Raw genomic sequence first — 18,370 nt, 5'->3', positions numbered from 1 at the left:
CACAAGCTTATCAGCCTCAGTTTCCTCAGCTGTAAAAAGGGGACAATCGGTCCCTACTCTCAGGGATGAGCAGTGTCAAGTGGTGTGTGCCAGCCTGAACGCCTAGTGCCAAATATCCTGGTTTCACCCCTGCGGGAAGGTGATAATCCTGCCCTGACCCTGCCTCCAGGTGAGGTCCAAAGACTCAGTTTGACCAAAGAGATGTGGGCAGAAGTGATTCATGAGACTCCGAGCAGCAGCTACAGCAGCCAGCACGGGAGCTGCCCTGTCTACTCTGCCCTGCCAAGACAATTCGCCCTGTTCCCGCTGGACACTATCTGTCAGTCTAGCTCCAGGACAAACGGCAGGGAGCAGAGCACAGCCCGACCTCTGACCGCTATTGGCTAGTGCTGCGAGCGAGACACACTTGCTGCCATAAGTCACCAAGACTCGGGAGTTATCTGCTCCCTCTGCAGAACCTTCTTTCCATCCTGACACAAGCAGCCAGTGCCTGGGACACGATACACAAGGGCCACAGTGAGGCCACTGCAGGGGACATTCGGGGGACTGTCCTGTTATTACTAAAGACCCTGCTCCAGTGGTGAGAGGAGCTGACACAGGAGCAGAACACTCGGGACTACAGGGAGCATGAGGCTGCGGGGAGCACGGGGCCGCTGGGAGCATGAGGCTGCGGGGAGCACGGGGCCGCTGGGAGCATGGGGCTGCGGGGAGCATGGGTCCCCTGGGAGCATGGGGCTGCAGGGCGCACGGCGCTGCAGGGAGCACAGCGGGCGGGAAGGGGCTCGCTTCCGACCCACTTCCCGGACCACAGTCTCCCAAGACACCACCAAGATGCCAAGACGTCATCTTCTGTTCCGGGACATTTTTAATGACCGCACGTCTCATCTGCTTATGTATAAATCCCACCACAAAACATGATGCGTCTTTTCTTCTCCGTCTCTGAAAACGAGCCGATAATGTGACGCAGCTGCCCAGATAAATTTTTAATGGTGACAGTTGCTGAGGAGGCGGCCTTGGTTCATTTTGCTTGTTACAGAGTAAAACCATCTTCGCTCCCTAAAGGGAAGGACAGGAGTTGGAAAGGGCTTCACCTCATGCCGATGACCAGGCACAGGACATTCATTCCTCCTGCCCCAAACACACCGTGTTATTACACTTGGGACAGGACACCGGGAAGGAGGGGGACACTGTCCCCGAAGGCTCACCCCTCATCCCTCCTACCTGGAGGGGGACCCTTGAACCCCAAACCTCCCTCCCAGCTGCAAGCCTCCTCCTGGCCCAGGAGGTCTTGTGGATGCCAGGGCCACATTAAGAAGCACTGGTTAGCAGCCGGGTGCGGTGGCTCAAGCCTGTGATCCCAGCACTTTGGGAGGCCGAGACGACCAGATCACGAGGTCAGGAGATCGAGACCATCCTGGCTAATACGGTGAAACCCCGTCTCTACTAAAAAATACAAAAAAAACTAGCCGGGCGAGGTGGCGGGCACCTGCAGTCCCAGCTACTCAGGAGGCTGAGGCAGGAGAATGGCGTGAACCTGGGAGGCGGAGCTTGCAGTGAGCTGAGATCTGGCCACTGCACTCCAGCCTGGGTGATAGAGCAAGACTTCATCTCAAAAGAAAAAAAAAAAGGAAGCCCTGGTTAGGGCTCGTGAGGGTGCTGGTCCCGCCTCCAGGGAGTGTAGGCCTCCGCCCCGCAGGCAGGCTAGGCTGAGGAGGAGGCGTGGCTGGGGGACCTGCTCCTGGACCCTGCATCCCAGAGCCGGCCGTGCAGCAAAACCCATGTCCCTGCTCTGTTTGTGTCTCGAGGCTGCGTAACCAAGAACCATCAAATGGGGGACTTAAAACAACAGAAACTTCTTCTCTCCAGTTCTCCCAGTTCTGGAAGCCGGAAGCCTGAGATCCAGGTGCTGCAGAGCTGCGCTCCCTCTGGAGGCACTGGGGGAGGGTCCCTCCTGCCTCTTCCAGCTCGGGTGGGCTCCACATGTTCCCTGGCCTATGGCTACATCGCTCTAACCTCTGCCTCCCTCTTCACACGACCCTCTCCTCCTCTCCCTGTGTCTCTCCTCTGGGTGGTCCTTATAAGGACACTTGTCATTGGATTTAGGGCCCAACCAGATAATTCAGGATGATCTCATCTAGAGGTCCCTAATTTAATTACATTTTTGAAGACTCCTTTATCCAATACAGTCCCATTCACAAGTTCTGGGGGATATAGCTTTTGGGGGGCCACCATTCACCCCACATACCCCCTTCCCCCAGGCTTATCTGGGATCTACATGGAAAGCCAGGGGGCCCAGACGCACGGTCCTCAGGCCTTACTTTGAGAACCACTGCTTGGGGCTGCGCCTCACGGGCTGGGTCCCTCAGCACCAGCTCTGCCCATCGGGCCCACGTGGGCCTCCATTTGTAGATGAGGGAACAACCTCAGGGCTAAGGAATCTGCTGAGGGTCACACCAACAGCAAGGATCCCAGCTGGGCCTCGAACCCGAGTCTCTCAACCTCAGGCCAGGCCTTTAACCCTGAGCCTCCGGGTCTGGAACCCACCACGCCTTGCCCTGCTCTGCCCTGACCCAGGTACGGCTGCAGTCTGTTCACCAGCACATGACCAGTGGCCCGGTGTCCACTCCCCACAGGACCAGGCACATCCCAAGGCTGGCCAGCTCCTGCTATGTCCCAGTGCCTGGCCCTGGGCCCAGCAGAACAAGGCACCAATAGAATGAGGAATGAATGAGGGAATAAGGGAACAAATGAATAAAGAAACAAATGGATGGCCATGGACTCCCTGGGCTGATTATCAACATCATGAGACCTCAGGAAAGTGATGCTCCCTGGGCCTCAGTTTCCCCATCTGTAACGGGAGGGAATGAAAGATCCTTCCGATGTGAACGTGCCACGCTCTAGGAGCTGGACACAGGCTCTGAAATGTGAGCCAGCAGGGCCCCTGAGTCCACTGGCGTCACCTGGAGACACCTGCCAGGTCCCAGGACTTGCCCTGAATCCCTCTGTTTTCCCATCTCACTGCCCTGATGTGCCTCAGCCCAGGAGGAAGCTCACACCCTTGGGCTCTTCCTCGAACAGAGGGTTCTCGCATCTTGACACAAGGGACATTCGTCCACGAGGACCAGCCAGTGGTGGGCAAGGTACCACCCTGCTGTCGACTGGCACATCTAGGATGTCCTCCCCACCATGGTGCCATGAAGAACAATCCCAAATTCCAGGCACCTGAGCTGCCTGAGTAGGTGTAGGGCAGGTGTGATGCTCGGGAGCTGAAAACTGGAGCAGACGCACAACTGCTCACGTACATTTTCCTCCAGCATCTTCTAAAACGACTTTCACAGACAGTCATGCCCCTGGGGCTCTGCGGGCTTTAGGGGATTCCTGAGTTCTGCTGCAGATGGAGAGCCACATGCCCTCCACCATGCACTCAGGAGACAACTTTGCTGCCATGTGCCACATGGAAAGTCTGGTGACACCGCCTCCTTTAATTCCTGCAGCCTTCCAGGTGAGTGCTGGGAGATCCCCATTTGCAGACGAGGAACCTGAGGCACACAGTGGCAGCTCCTCCTCCTCCTGACTCTCAGCTTTTGGACCCACTGTGTGCCAGGCACTATACTGAGACCTTTACAGACATCATCTTCTGAATCCTCATAACCCAGTAACTCCAACCAACTGGTGAGGACCCTGAGGTTCAGGGGCAAGAAACTGATCCAGCATCTCATCACCACCCGAGTGAACCTAGTCAGCTCATTCATCCACCCACATCATATTATTTGGTGCCTACTATGTGCTGGGGAGCAGATGGGTCCTAACCTTATTACTCTTGGCCAACAAAGGTTGCGGCCTTAATGATTCTAGAGTACCACACTGAGACCAATTCATGTGAAACAGGGCAGAGGGAAATGGACAGAAGGGTGGAAGGGTGGATGGGTGGATGGGTGGGTGGGTGGATGGATGGATGGATAAATGAATGGATGAATAGAAGGGTGAATGAATGGATGGATGAGTGTATGGGTGGATGGATGGGTGGGTGAATAAATGGATGGATGGATGGATGAATGGATGGATGGATGGATGGATGGATGGATGGATGGATGGATGGATGGATGGATGGATTGATGCATGGATGCATGGATGGACGGATGAATGGATGGATGGATGGATGGATGGATGGATGGATGGATGGATGCATAAATGGGTGGACAGATGGATGCATGGATGGATGATGGATGGATGCATGAATGGGTGGATAGATGGATGCATGGATGGATGGATGGATGGACGAGTGAATGGATGGATGGATGGATACATGGATGGGTACATGGATGGATGGATGGGTGGTGTAAGGATGTATGGAAGGAAGGAAGGAAGGAGGGATAAATGAGTGAACGGATGGACTGATGAGTGGACAGATGGAGAAACTGAAGAATGGATGGGTGGACGGGTGGCTTGATGGATTGTAGGGTGCTTAAATGATGGATGGGTGGGTAGATGTATGGATGTGTGGACAGATGGACAGACTGATGAATAGACTGGGAGATGAGTGGCTTGGTGTGTGCGTGGATGGGTTGTAGGGTACCTGGATGGGTGGATGGATGAAAGAATGGACAGGCAGATGGGTAGATATATACGTGGATGGATGATGAATGAGTGGTAGATGGGTAGATAAGTGGGTAGATAGAAGAATAAAAAGAAGGAAGGAAAGAAGGCAGAACAGAAGGCGGGGAGTGGGGGGTGGGTGGGAAGGAGGGAGTGAGACGAGAAAAGAAGTAATAATAAAAGCCATTAGACGAGCCGGAGAAGTATTCTCAGTGGGCAAACTGGCAGCTCAGCAAGTTCATCTGACAATAGCTGTGATGATCTGGGAGCTGAGCAAAGAGAGAAACTCAGCTGCATTTTGTCTTTTGAAGACAGACACAGGCAGATCCCTGCCCCACTGCAGAAGCTCAGGCTGGCTGTTCACGCCCCCCTGCCAGGCTGCCAGCCCTGCTTCTCCTGACCGTCTCCAGCATGACGGAGCTCATCTACACCAGCCACGCACTAAACAGCCAGTTACTGTATTTCTGAACAAATGTGTCTCCTTCACACCATCAACCTCACGGTGGCAACCGCAGAGAGGACACACCAGTGTTCCCTAGCCCTGCCGCTCGGCTAGGGGTGCAGGGTGGGAGCACAGCCCCCGCTGACCCAGTGGGCACCCCTCGCCATTTCTGCGCTGCACCTACACTCACCCCAGGTCGCACTGGCCAATGTGTGCCATGCACTTCCCAGGTGTCAGGCCCAGAGAGTCACCCGATTCTCCCACTCAGTCCTTATGAAAACCCCACACACAAGATGCCACAGTCACCCTATTCACAGACGACATCCCAGGTCTTATAGGTGGCAAGACTGGATTCCAGCTGCCAGTCACTCAGCTGTCAGGTAAAAGCCGCAGCAGGCCCTGGACAGCGGGAACGGGTTCAAAGCTTTCTCTGTGGGGCCAGGTGCACACTTCTGGTGGCCAGTGGGCCAGGCTGTGGCTTTAGTACAGCCAAGGTCAGTGTCTGCTGCCTCTGCAGATATGGCCTCCCTCTACCCCAGGGCCACTCATTCCTTCCCAACTGTGGGTCTCCGGTCAGCAAGCATGGGGAGAGGGTCCTCGGCCAAGAGAGGGTAGAAGGCTTGGTGCAGAGCTGCCCCCATGCTGAGCAGCAGAACTGGACACTAGGCCAGGTCTAGTGCATGGAAAGGGAATCCGTCAGGCACTGGGGAGGCCCTGCCCCAGCGGCCTCTGCTGACATCACCCCTTGCTTGTCCCCTCTCTGCACTCTGAGTACCACCCACTGGCTGCAGCTCCCACAGGCATGACAGGTTCCATCTGACAAGCACCTAAAAGGCTGGAGCGGGGCAGGGAGTGGCCGAGCACAGTCTGCATCACCCTGCACTATGGCCAACCCACACATGCCACGGCCCTTTGCTACGCCAAAGCGCTTGCCCACCGACGGCCAGCTCTGTCACTAGCCTTGGCTGCCACATCAGCATTGGCATCCCTAAACCAAAGAAACCAAGCCAGGCCTGAGTGCCCTGGGCTCTCCCTCCCCGTGCCAACGCTGCCCAGACAGGACAGCCGAGCACCCTCCCTTCACCCGTCCTCACCATGAGGAGCACCAGCCCTTGAGAATCTGCAACCAAGCCCCAGGGAGGATCCCAAACACTCTGGGTGCCTGCTGCTCCCGCTGGCATGATCCCTACATTCAGACTCGACTGTTGGAGATACTGGGATACAGAATGAGCAAGATCCAGGCCTGCCGGGAACTTCCAGTGCAGAGATACGTGTGGGCACATGAGCATATATACACACACATGTGCACACACACATACACCCATCTGCACATACACACATACTCCATGAACCTGCACACACACCCCCATCTGCACATGCACACACACCCCCCATACACCTGCACACACACACACTCAATGCACCTGTACACACACACATCTGCATATGCGCACACACACACACATTCCATGCACCTGTACACACACACATCTGCATATGCGCACACACACACACACTCCATGCACCTGTACACACACACATCTGCATATGCGCGCACACACACACACTCCATGCACCTGTACACACACACACACATCTGCACATGCACACACACCCCCACGTGCACGTGTACATACACACATGCACACACCCATACACACGCACCATCTAACACAGTTTGTTCTGCCTAAACTTGGAGGCCCCAGCCATGGCTGGTCGGATGCAGAGGAAGAGAGTGGTGCGAATGAGGCAGTGACCGCACCAGGCCGGAGTGCTGGGCCTGCCCGGTGCTATACTTCACTGAGTCGCCGCTGGCTTGTGCTGCTGACCAGGGCAATAAGGGCCTGGGGTGTGGAACAGGTGCCAGATTGATGGAGCAAGCCAGCTGGTGACTCGAGCCTACCCTTCAGAGAGCTGGCTGCTGTGACCAGAAGCAGGCTGGAGGGGGCCGGACCCCAGCCTCGAAGCCCAGTAATCCAAAGGTGGCCTCTTCTGACCTCGCCTCTCCAGGAAGGAGTTTAATATCTTCCAATTACTCCCCTCCCACTCCCTATGCAGAGGAGGTTGAATCCATTATTGTAATGAAAGGAAAGAAAAAGAAAAAAAAGACTCTCCAATGAGGCCGGCCCAGGGACTCACATGTCATCCTGTCCCCTCACAGCAGACCCACTGAGGACAGGTGGCCAGGACGTTTGATGTCACCAGGTGGGACAATTAAACCCATCTTGCTGGCGGGATGAGCTGCTAAGCATATAATGACTGCCACCTCCCGTCCCCATCTCCTCTCAGCCCGATTACCTGGAATTAAGCAGGCAGCACCAGATGGGAAAAGGAACACCAGCTCGGATAGAAGAAAGCGCTGAGAGCCGGGGATGCCGTGCCCAAGAGAGAAGGCTACAGGAGCCACAGCAATGTCTTCAAACACAGCAAAGACTCCAGGGAGAAGAGGCCAGGACTCTCAGGGCAGGACAAGGCGTTGGCGGGCTTATCCTTCACCTCGGAAAACAGTGTGCACAGAGGGTAGCACGTTCGTTCACGGAGGTGTGGGAGCTGCAGCGTCTGCCAAGGCCCACTCATGAAGCCTCTGGCTGAGATGTCTCACTTGAGAGGTATTTGGTACCTAGTAGGTGACTCGGGAAGGCAAAACCAGGTTTGGGAGTGGAAGTCAAGGATGCAGCCCTCACCACTGCACTGACTTTCTCATTATCTGGGCCACCCAGCGAGGAACGGGGTTCCAGTGCCCTCCCGGCCACTGCAGGAGCAGAGGCTGAAAGGAAAGAACTCAGCAAGAGGCTATCTCTGCAAGCTGCCTCTATATCCCGGGAGGGCACCCGGCCTCTCCCTACATGAGCCACATCTTAGGTCTGGTTGCTCAGTGCTCTGGGATAAAGCTCGCCACCAGCTCCCCCTGCACATGGGAAGACCAAAAGGCGGGTCCTCAAAGCCGTAACAAAATGCGAACAAAACCGCTTACAGTTCCTAAGGTTTTGTTGTGCTTAGATTCGACACGGGTATGTCTGATATTCTAAGAATTCACTTCATATTGAAGCAGGAAGTTCCAGCTTACGTCCATTTCTCTCACTCCAACCTCAGCCTGACCCCTGTCCCCTGCCTTGCAGCCATCACGGCAATGCTATTCACAGGAGCCAAAAGGTGGAAACAGGCCAAAGGTTCATCACGTGATCAACGGATATGCAAAATATGGCCCAGCCACACAACGGAATGTTACACGGCCATAAAGAGCAATGACGCACTGACCGGCTACGGCTGAGTGAACCTCGAAAACAAGATGCGGAGTGGGAGAAGCCACGTGTGAAAGGCGCGCACGGTATGATTCCACGGACACAAAACAGCCAGAACAGGCAGACGGAAAGCAGGCTGGGGGCTGCCTGAGGCTGCGGAGGGCGGTGACTACTCACGGTGACCGGTTTCTTTCTAGGGTGTGAAGATTTTTGAAAGCAGATAGAGGCGGTGGTTGCACAATACTGTGAACGTACTAAAGGCCACTGAATTGCATGCTTTAAAAGGGTTACATTTATGGGATATGAATGTATTTGAATTTTTAAAAGTCAGAAGCAGAAGAGAAGGTGGCAGGGCTGGGCCAGCATGAGACAATCAAAGCCAGGAGCCCAGCTCAGCAAGGAGCCAGGGCTGAGTCCCTCCATCCGGACTCCACGCTGGTATGTGCTCCCGACCAAGACCGCATGCTGGTATATGCCCACACTCGCCACACAGCTGGGCCTTCAGACAGCCTCCCAGCCAATCCAGGGGCCTTTGCTGCAGCTCTAACAGGTCACCAGAGAGTTGGAGAGTTGGTGGCTTCAAGCAACACAGACTCTCACAGTTCAGGGTGTCAGAAATCTGAAGTGGGTTCTAGGGGCTGGTATTGAGGGTCTGGTCCCTTTCAGGAGGCGCCAGGGAGAATGTGTCCCTTACCTTTTCCAGCTTCCGAAGCCGCCTGCATTCCTTGGCCCACAGCCCCATCACGCTAACTCCGCCTCTGCCATCCCATCTCCTTCTTCTGACTCTGACCTTCCTGCCTCCCTCTTAAAATGATGTGTATTTACATCTGCGAAAACCCTTTTCCTTGTCACACTCTCAGGGTTTGGGGGTTAGGACATCCACCTAGCAGCTGTGGGCCTTCACCAAGGACCAGGTGCTGTGCTGTATGGTGCACAGACACACAGCAGCCACACGAGGCAGGGCCATGCTCCCAGCCTACAGAAGAAGAGACAAAGGTTCCAAGAGAATCCCTGCCCAAGGTTATTTGGCTGATGAAAGTTTCCTTTATGGGTCCTGACCTCATAGGCTGAGGACACCTTTTGGCTTCCTTCTCAGGCAGTCCTACCCTTCACCATCTCCTCCCTCCCAGCTGTTCAGAGCTGTGATGACCCCAAATTAGGACACCCCCAATCTGGAGGGTTAGCTCTGACCACAGCAAGATCCACATCCCCACACGCCTCGCTGGGTGCCTTCCACAAACCCCTCTCCTACTCTACAACCACAATCCTCCCCCTCGCCCCCCTTCCCCAACACGTTTGATCCCCTAGCCGGCACCAGGGCGGGATTCTTAGATTAAGTCTCCAATTCATCAGCCTCTGAGAAGTATAATTGGGGCTTTTATGGAAAATCAGCTCATTATGCAAAGTGCAAGGGTTGTGAAAATGATTTTTTTGAAGGAGCACGTTGGGCTCCTATCCAGCCATGAAACGAGGGAGAGATTCTTCAGGGCCGTGGGCTTGATTTGCAGGTTTTCAAGAAGGAAAGGGTTGTGCTAAACTAGAACCTTTTGCTAATCACTAACACTACAAAACGCTCGAAACGAAACACTTAGTGTCTTGTGAAGTGCTGGTGGCTGACCCCAGAAGGTTCAATTCCCCACGGAAATCTCAGCCCATCCAGAGCAAAGTGGGACACTGCTCAGACTCAGCCACCAAGTAGGGCTGCCTGGGAGGGTTGCCTGTCACCTGTCTCCCGAACTCTCGGGTGGGCGTGTGAACCAGTGGAGGTCTGCGCTCAACCCCAAGGGCTGCAGAGGGAAAGGACCCAGGAAAAGTCCCAGAGTGGGGCTCAGAGGAGGGAGGGTGGAGGAGAAGGGCAGGAAAGTCAGGCCCCGGGGAAAAGGGCCTGCAGACGTCTTCCTGCAAAGCCTTGCTCTGCACTCAGGAGGCCCTTTCCTTTGGCCTGCAAACACCTCCCTTTCGTCTCTCACATCTGCCTGTCCTGTGTGCAGAAAGGGGTAACTCAGCGGACGTGGGGTGCTCAACCCCTCCACATGCCAAAGAAAAGACTGGCTCTTGCCCAGCTCCTAGGAGATGACCTCTAACCTCTAAGTCCTGGAGCGTCTGCCGCATAAGCCCTCCGGATAAGAGCGTCTTTGTACACCTGAGGCCTTGGGCCACACAGTGTACGCTCACGATGTGGTTTATGGCAGGGCTGTGGGCAACGCAGGATCAGCGTGGCCTCCGGAGGGGCTGGGGATGGAGTAACTAAGGTCGGTCTCACAGGCATGCTCAACCCCACCGACCACCAGTGAGGACCCCCACGCGGCTTGGGTGGGCTTCCGTGGCTGGCAATGTTCTGCGGCTGTTGCCACACGTGCCTACTGTCACACACTGTTGCCGGGAGAACTAAGCACTATGCAGAAGGCTCCATGGGGAGGGGACAAATGCAAACCCACACTCGATTGTATCCTGGCTGCACCCCGGGGCCTTTTCCATTTGCTGATTTGAGTCTAGACCTTTCTCCGCAGCCATAATGGCTTCTCCTGGTGAATCCGAGAACCTGAGGATGGTCTTGGGGACCCCACACACACCCTGCTACTGTCCCTGAGAGCATTTAGTGAGCCCTTCTCTGGGCCAGGCCCTGCGCCCTGGGATTTACAGGTCTCATCTCAATCAATCCGAGATGCCCCCAGTGTTCATCCTCATCTTGTAGATGTAAAAAGGGAGGCTCGGGGAGATACCTCCAGCACGAGGCCCACAGCTAACCAGGACACAGGCTTCAGAGCTGGGTCCACCGACACGCAGCCCTGGCTCATCACGCCTCCACTCAGGTCTCCCGTGGGGCGGCAGCCTTCAGGGCTGGGGTCTGTGTTCCCAGTCCCAGGGGCCAGTGTGCCCACACGCTGCCTAGGCAGTTCCCCGACCTGAGAGGGAAGAGGGCAGGTTTTCCTCTACATCTGCCAGCTCCAGGGCCAGGGCCAGCAAGCAGGGCCAACCGACTGCTCCGCCCGTCCTGGGAGGAGCGGCATGAAGCACCAGCAGCGTCCTCTGGGGTTGGCTGGGTGGAGGGGCCAGAGAGGTGGGGGAAGGGAGGGGGTGGTCCGGAGGGAGGGTCCCCACCCCGGGCCTCAAAGGGCCTCCCCGTTCATCAGACAGCAGGACAGACATGCAGGATAGATGCAGGTCCAGCCCTTTCCACTGTCCTCACCATCCCCGAAGCCACCAGTGGGCTCCCGTTGCCACCTGTAAACCCCAAGGGAAACAGGCCCTCAGAGCTTCAGACGGAGCACCTCAGCCTTAGGAGGGCAGGGGCATCCAGAGCCTGACACAGACAGAGCTGTGACCCAGGACTGTGACCACGGACTGTCTGCAGCAGAAGATGGGATATGGCTGTGGGCACCTGCGGCAGGACCGTGCCAATGCCAAGCCGGGCCACCTGCGGTCACTCGTCTGACGTGGGGGCTGCAGCACCAGGCCTCCAGTTTGGGAGAATGGCTAATGGATTTGCAGAAGAGATAAAAAGTCTAGTATTTCGTGCAGGAGCAATGAAAATGACTGATTTTTTGTTGCTTGAATCTCTTTCCTGCCTAATAATTTGTTAAAAAAACAAAACAAAACAAGAAGAAACAGTCTAGGGAGTACAACCACGCCACTGACAGTTTTGTACGTCACGGGCTGGTGGAAGGAAGAAGCAGCCATCATTTCTGGAAACAAAAACAAACAGCACATAGTCTTTGTATCCAGAAATGATACTTTTTAAAAAAATTAAACGTGTTTTAAACGGTGCCTATTACAGACTTTGCACCAGTTGGAAAACAGCCTACGCACCTGGTGGAGGACTTGGGGGGTCCCAGAGGTGTTAGTTATCCTCTAGAAAGTACTCAGGGCGCTGGGCACCGGGGTTTTGACTGGTATTCTTTATGCCCCAAATGTGTTCTAAATATTCTTTTGTATGTGATTAATATGGAATTTTAAGAGTCTATCTTATATTTCACATTTTCAAAAAACCTCAATTCAGAGGAATTTCCGAGTCCTCTGAGAATCCAACATCGGAAGTCCCCATGGTTTTAGGAACATTTAGCCCTGCCCAGGGCCTCTGTGAACCTGAGCAAATGGCCCCCACCGAGGGGCAACTGTGCCACCCAAATGCTCCAGCACCATCATTCTGGGACCCCCCAGCCTGCAGTCACATACAGCGTCCCCCACGGATCACATCAGGATGAGGCCCCTTCCCAAAATCAGGGCACCCTCATGATGTCACCTGTGCCCAGATGTGACCCCCATCCTCTCTGTTCTCGGGCCAGGCTCTCTCTGCCATCCCAGCCTCTCCTTCTCACTCTGCTGGCCCCTGTCCTCCCAAGGGTCTCCCAGACACACGTCCCCACCCTGTCAGGAACCTGGTCTCCCTGACCTCAATCTGGGGGTCAGAATCCACAGTGACCAGTTCTTATCTGGGGCCATTCCCTCCTCTCACAGACGCCCAACTGCCATCCAAGTGTCAGAAGCAGGAGGCAAGATCACAGGGGTCAGGGGACCCTCTGAGGCTGAACTCTGCAGTCCAAGCAGAATAAACGGAGAGTGGAGAAATTCCTTGGCTTGACTTGTCCAGACGCCCTGTACAGAAACCTGCAGCCCCTAAGCTAGGCAAGTCCACCCTGCTTCGGCCCCATCCCTGCAAACAGACCCCAGCTACCTCATTCTCGGCAGAGCCCCCGGTTCTGATGTGTGGAGAGTGCATTTAGGTAGGCAATGATCTGTGAAAGGATTAATTTACTGATCTTATTACCTAAATCGAAAGAGATTTTGCAGCCGTCAGTAACATGCTTGCAAGATTTCCCCGGTGTGAGCTGAAGCCTCCCTCCCCCGGCACCGCTTACTGCAGCCGCCAACAAGTTACTCGACAACACGCTGCAAATGCGTGATAAAGACACAGGCAGAGCGAGGGCATCTGCTTCCCACCCCAGTATCTGTGACAAGGCACGCCGGTGTCAACGGAGATGAAAGGACCTGGCCTTGGCAGCGCACTCCGGAGAGCTCACCTGATTCCTTTGTTCTGCGCAATGCTGTGCAGTGAGAGCCTCGACACCGCGGAGATGACCTGGGAGAGACAAGAAAAGACGCTCCTGTAATTTCACAAGAAACCAGAAAAGGCATCGCAGAACTGGGGACAGTGTTTTGCAGGACATCGAGAACTGTCAACTAAGCACATCACATCTGGGTAAGAAACACGGCTACAGTTTCAGAGATGGGGAAACGGGAGCCCGGAGAGGTCAAGTGACCCGCCTAGAGTCACCCAGCAGCCAGGACACCACGCACATGCAAATGTCCCAGGGTACTGCTTGCTTCCCTTCAAGCCCTCCCCTGCATGACATTTAACCAGAAGCCTGGCTCCATGGAGGGCTCGGGACGCAGAAGGACAAGAGTTCCAGGTGCAGAGCGGCATGACGGGATCTCTCCTTGTCTCCCCTGACCAGCAGATTGGTCAAGAGGAAGGTTTGGCGAGGAGCAGTAGCCGCTCCTCCTCCCTCTGCTGCCCCTAACCAGCCTGCCCTGTGATGTGAGCCTCCTATGGATAGGCAGGACCCACCCGTCTCCTGGCACTGAAAGCCCCAACACAGCTACTCCACAGATCTCCAAAGGGACGGGTGGCAAGCAGGCCGGAGAGAGGGCAAGAGGCTCTGCAGATGAATATGAGGAACCCAGGGCAGAGGACAGGAGATGGCTGGCCCAGGGGCACAGGCTGTCACACACATGAGATGGCCAGGAAGCTGTCACAATTCACAGTGAATGGAGCTCCTGTGCGCCAGACTTAGGCCCTGAGGAGGGAGGTGCGGCCTGGACGTTGAAACTGCACCGACTACGTGTGTGAGTCCATGTGTGTGCGCAAGTTCGCGTGCGTGGTCGTGTGTGCATGTTGTTTGCGTGTGCTCCAAGTCTGTGTGTGCACTGAATGGCTACATGGCTGTGTGTGCGTGTATGTACACGTGTGTCTGGCGGTGGGCAACAGGTAAAGGCCCCGACGGCCACGTGCTGAATTCATAAACACCCTCCACTGGGTGCTGGCGTCAGAGGAACGGAGCCCAGAGGGCGCTCTGTGTGCCGCACACCGCACCAGGGAACCCCACGAGGCCATCCTGCGGTGCACATTTGCTAGACAGGAAAACCTAGGCTTAGTCACTTGGCCAAAGCCCCCCAGCCGGATGTATCCCCCAGGCTTCCTTTCAGGCTGTTCCGCTTCCAGCAGCAATTTTCAAAAGCGGGAGAGGAAAGAAAATGAACCATAGAGACGGCAGGTTCGACCAATGAGCCAGCGGCTGTGTGCTGCCTTCCTGTAGGTGCTGGTGGTTAGGGGCCGGGGCTCAGGGAAGTTGGGGTCGTGGAAGGACAGGGTTCTTCTGTGCTTCCTCAGACAAGACTCAATGGGCCGATTATGCAGCCGGCCCAGCCGCACTCCCATGCTGATGCTACAAGGGCCCTTTCATAAATAATGAGGAACTTGGCTCTGCGAGTGTTTTTGGCTTTTAAGAGCTCTAAGCATTTAGGGAAAACAAAAATTAAAGCAATATTGCTGTATGTCCTTACAGTTATTTGGAAGAATGTTAGATCTCAAAGGGTCTGGCAACTACGGGGCACCCGAGCCCCGCTCACACACCTCCCACGGCAGACGTGGCTAATCAACTCCTCTGAGGAGCCGGGCGCAGGCCCAGAGCCCTCCCCCATGAAGTCTAAGACCCCTCCGTGGAGTCTAAGGAGGCCCCAGCATTCGATCAGCGCTGACACACAAGAACATGTTTGTCAACCTGGAGTCAGCGCAAAGGCCCCAGGTCGGGTTGTACAGATGGAACCAGAGACAGAAAGGAGGCGTGGTGGGTGAGCCAGCCAAGGCCAGAACATGGGTCTCCTGCGTCCGTGCTTCTGTGGCTCCTGTGGACAATTTCTACAGCTGCTATGACCACAGCAGCCTCAGCCCCGAGCTTGGGGCGCTTTGCCCCAGGATGAACATGTCGTGAGTGGCGTATGAAGGGCTCTGGAGGGCCTGCAGCATTGATGGGCAGCTCCTTCCATGGGTTCAGCGTGACCAGCTATGCTGGAGGAGCCCTGTCCCTCCATCTGCCTGAATTTCAGGCTTCCTGGCTGGCACTGGGGACAAGGGGAAGCTCAGGGACCCACCATGGGGGACCACACTCCAGTGACCCAAAACCCAGGGCAGGCGCTGCTGGAGCAGACACCAGATCGCTGAGATAGCCATGGGGTCAGATGGGGCAGAGGCGGCCCCATGTGAAACCCACCAGCCTGAAAGTTTGGGAGCAGAAGTACCTCCCTGCAGGAGGAGGGATGCCCCACAGTAGCGCCCCAGGGCAACTCTGGCTATGCCCGCCCCACTCCCAGGACAGAAAGCTGGTGTCCCCAGGGTCTGGCTCTCAGGCAATGATCAAACACCTCTTAGCCCACAGCCCCAGCCAACTCTTCCGATATCGCAAATGTCAAAGGATGACATTTTCCCTACTTTTATTACCTCGTCTGTTCCGAGTGCCGGTTAACAAATGAATGAAGACACACAGCCGTACTTCCCTTCCTCCTTCCTTCCCTCTCCTACAGACAGCCGCCAGGGCAGGAGGAAAGGAGTGTGTGTGCTGAGGACAAGGAACAGGGAGGAAGGACAAGGGGAAAGACGTGCCACTCGAAAGGACCAGGCCTGCTGGGGAGCCCACCTGCACCGCCAGCTCCCAAAGCTTCAGGCCTCTGTGCCATTCACCAATGTCCAGGCCTCACCGGGCCGTGCTCGGTGAGACTCACTGAGGAATGAGGTGGGGACTGGAGAGCTCAGAGGACAGGCTGGGTGGTTGAGTCCAGATCCTGGATGGCAGCCCTGGCTCCATCCCCACCCAACCATGGCCTGTTCTGACCTCAGGTTCTCAGACATCGGCAGCCCGTCAGCCTCCACACAGCCACAGTACAATCTTTTCAAGATGGTGCTTTAAAGGACAGACCCTAGGTCCTATCCCCCACCCCAGAGGCTCTGGGGCCTGGGAATCTGCATTTACAATTCAGGGCCCACATGGCTGGATATGCAGCCCACTGGGGCCCTCTGTCCCTTAGGGACTGGCCAGATGGGTAACGCCACAGACTGGGTCAAAGGCTGCAGGAAGCCAGGAGCATGTCCCGATTGTCCACTTGTGGATGCCTCACAGAGGCAGGGTCCCTGAAGCCCCTCCACACTGGGCGGGGAAGCAGAGGGACCAGGAAGGACACAGGGAAGGGGATGTGGTCTGTGAGCTCTTCCAGGGTAGGAACTAAGTTGGCTTTGCTGAATGATTTATCTCCAACATCTTCACGTTGTAGGCCCTTCAGCTACAACTCCACCTGAGAAATCTTTAGATCATAGTGACCATAAATGCAAAGCTCTATGCTGCAGTTTCAGCAGAGGATAGGAAGCCTCAGTGACCCCAGAGCCCAGGCACTGAAAACTCCACTTGACGGTTCCTTCTACAAAAACACTTCAGCATCTTTATTTTACTGCATCGAGTTTCCAAACCGAGGACAGAGGTGCTGTGCTCACAGTACTTGCAACTTAAACATCCATAGTCAAAACTCAAGACAGGGCCATGAAGAAAAAGGAAACGTAGACTGCGGATTCACTATTGGACAATCACCCAATTTTGCATGGCCTTCTGGAAAGAACCCAGATGTCTAGCTATTCACACGTGACCTCAACCCAGTCTCCACTGCACCTCTGCACTTTCTCTCTGCATCATCTGCCTCACTTCTTTTTCACACCTCCTGTAACTTCATTCTTCTGTGCTGTATTCTTAGTGACTTCCTTGGTTCTGTCTTCTGATTCATTAATTCTCTCTTCGGCTCCACCTAGACTACTGTTTAAGACACATATTGAGTTTTTCGTTTCAACAACCTCAGTTTTCATTTTGAGAATTTCTATTTAGTTATTTTCTCAAAGTCCATCTGTTCTTTTTGTCCTGCTTGTTTGCTCATCATTTTCTCTTCTTTTCTTTTGCATTCTGTTCCTTTTTTCCGAGAATAGAAACTCTCTCTCATCAATTGCATCTGCTAGCCCCCTCCCCCATGCTGATCTGTTCTTTTTCAGCACCAGCTGGCTAGTCTGGTAAACATACATATATTCACAGATCACATGTATTGTGTATAAACACACGTATATATCGTTCTATGATGTAAGTGCATCCTCAATGGGAATTGTTTTCAATGGGTGGAGGGAGCCCCCAAGTTCTGAGAGGCATAACTGTGAGGCTCTCCTGGTTTCCCCCCGGCTTTCAGGCCCCACCTCGGGCCTGGTGCCAATGCAGGATGGATCCTGCCAGAGGCTGTTTCCCTGCCCAGCCTGGGATGGTCAGCTGCTTCTGTGTGCCAGGGTACAGCTCTCTGGTCCCCACTGCATGGCTCTCTCGGCCTTCCTGGCTCAGCTCTCTGCACTGCGTCCATTCCATCTCCCTCACCTCTACCATGATGCAACCCCAGCTGGTGGGGCCCAGGCCCCCTAGGGGGTGGGTGGGGAGCCAAGCTGGCCTGGCTCCTCTTTCTGTCTTTGACATTCCTCTTGGTTTCTGACAATTGAGGATTTCCCTTTCTAGTTCTAAGCCTAGTAATCATGTTTTAGTTTGCATTATTTCATTTAAAGAGGGATTCTATGTGTTGAGGGGAGGGGAGGAGCCCATGCTCACTGGACCACTGTGTTTCGTAGAAATCCCTACGCCTTCCACAGAGCAGGAACTCACAAAAACCTCCAAGCAAAACAGCCGTCAAATCCCCATGAGCCTGGGGCCCATCGGTGGGAGTGAGGACACGTCTACTACACGACAGTCAGTGCGGGGCAACTATACTGTGATGATTTTAAAGAGGAGTCTGGTCGGGCGTGGTGGCTCACGTCTGTAATCCCAGCACTTTGGGAGGCCGAGGTGGGTGGATCACTTGAGGTTAGGAGTTCGAGACCAGCCTGGCCAGCCTGGTGAAACCCCATCTCTACTAAAAATACAAAAAAATTAGCCAGGCGTGGTGGTACATGCCTGTAGTCCCAGTTACCTGGGAGGCTGAGGCAGGAGAATGGCTTGAACCCAGGAGGCGGAGGTTCCAGAGG

The 18,370-nt window shown here is 54.9% G+C and overlaps 1 protein-coding gene across 1 annotated transcript in view; it reads right to left on the bottom strand.

Moving 5' to 3' along the window:
* VAV2 (vav 2 guanine nucleotide exchange factor) overlaps positions 1 to 18,370 on the bottom strand; it is a 278,878-nt gene that overhangs the window by 109,883 nt on the left and 150,625 nt on the right. The window contains exon 4 of the mRNA XM_011991542.1: positions 13,302 to 13,360. Coding sequence (XP_011846932.1) covers positions 13,302 to 13,360 — 59 coding nt within the window. The remainder of the gene's footprint in view (positions 1 to 13,301; positions 13,361 to 18,370) is intronic.

The sequence above is a fragment of the Mandrillus leucophaeus genome, unplaced genomic scaffold (genome assembly GCF_000951045.1).
Source record: "Mandrillus leucophaeus isolate KB7577 unplaced genomic scaffold, Mleu.le_1.0 Scaffold398, whole genome shotgun sequence".
NCBI lineage: Eukaryota > Metazoa > Chordata > Mammalia > Primates > Cercopithecidae > Mandrillus > Mandrillus leucophaeus.
Note: the sequence above shows the minus strand (reverse complement) of the source record. Positions and strands in the feature narration are given on the sequence as shown.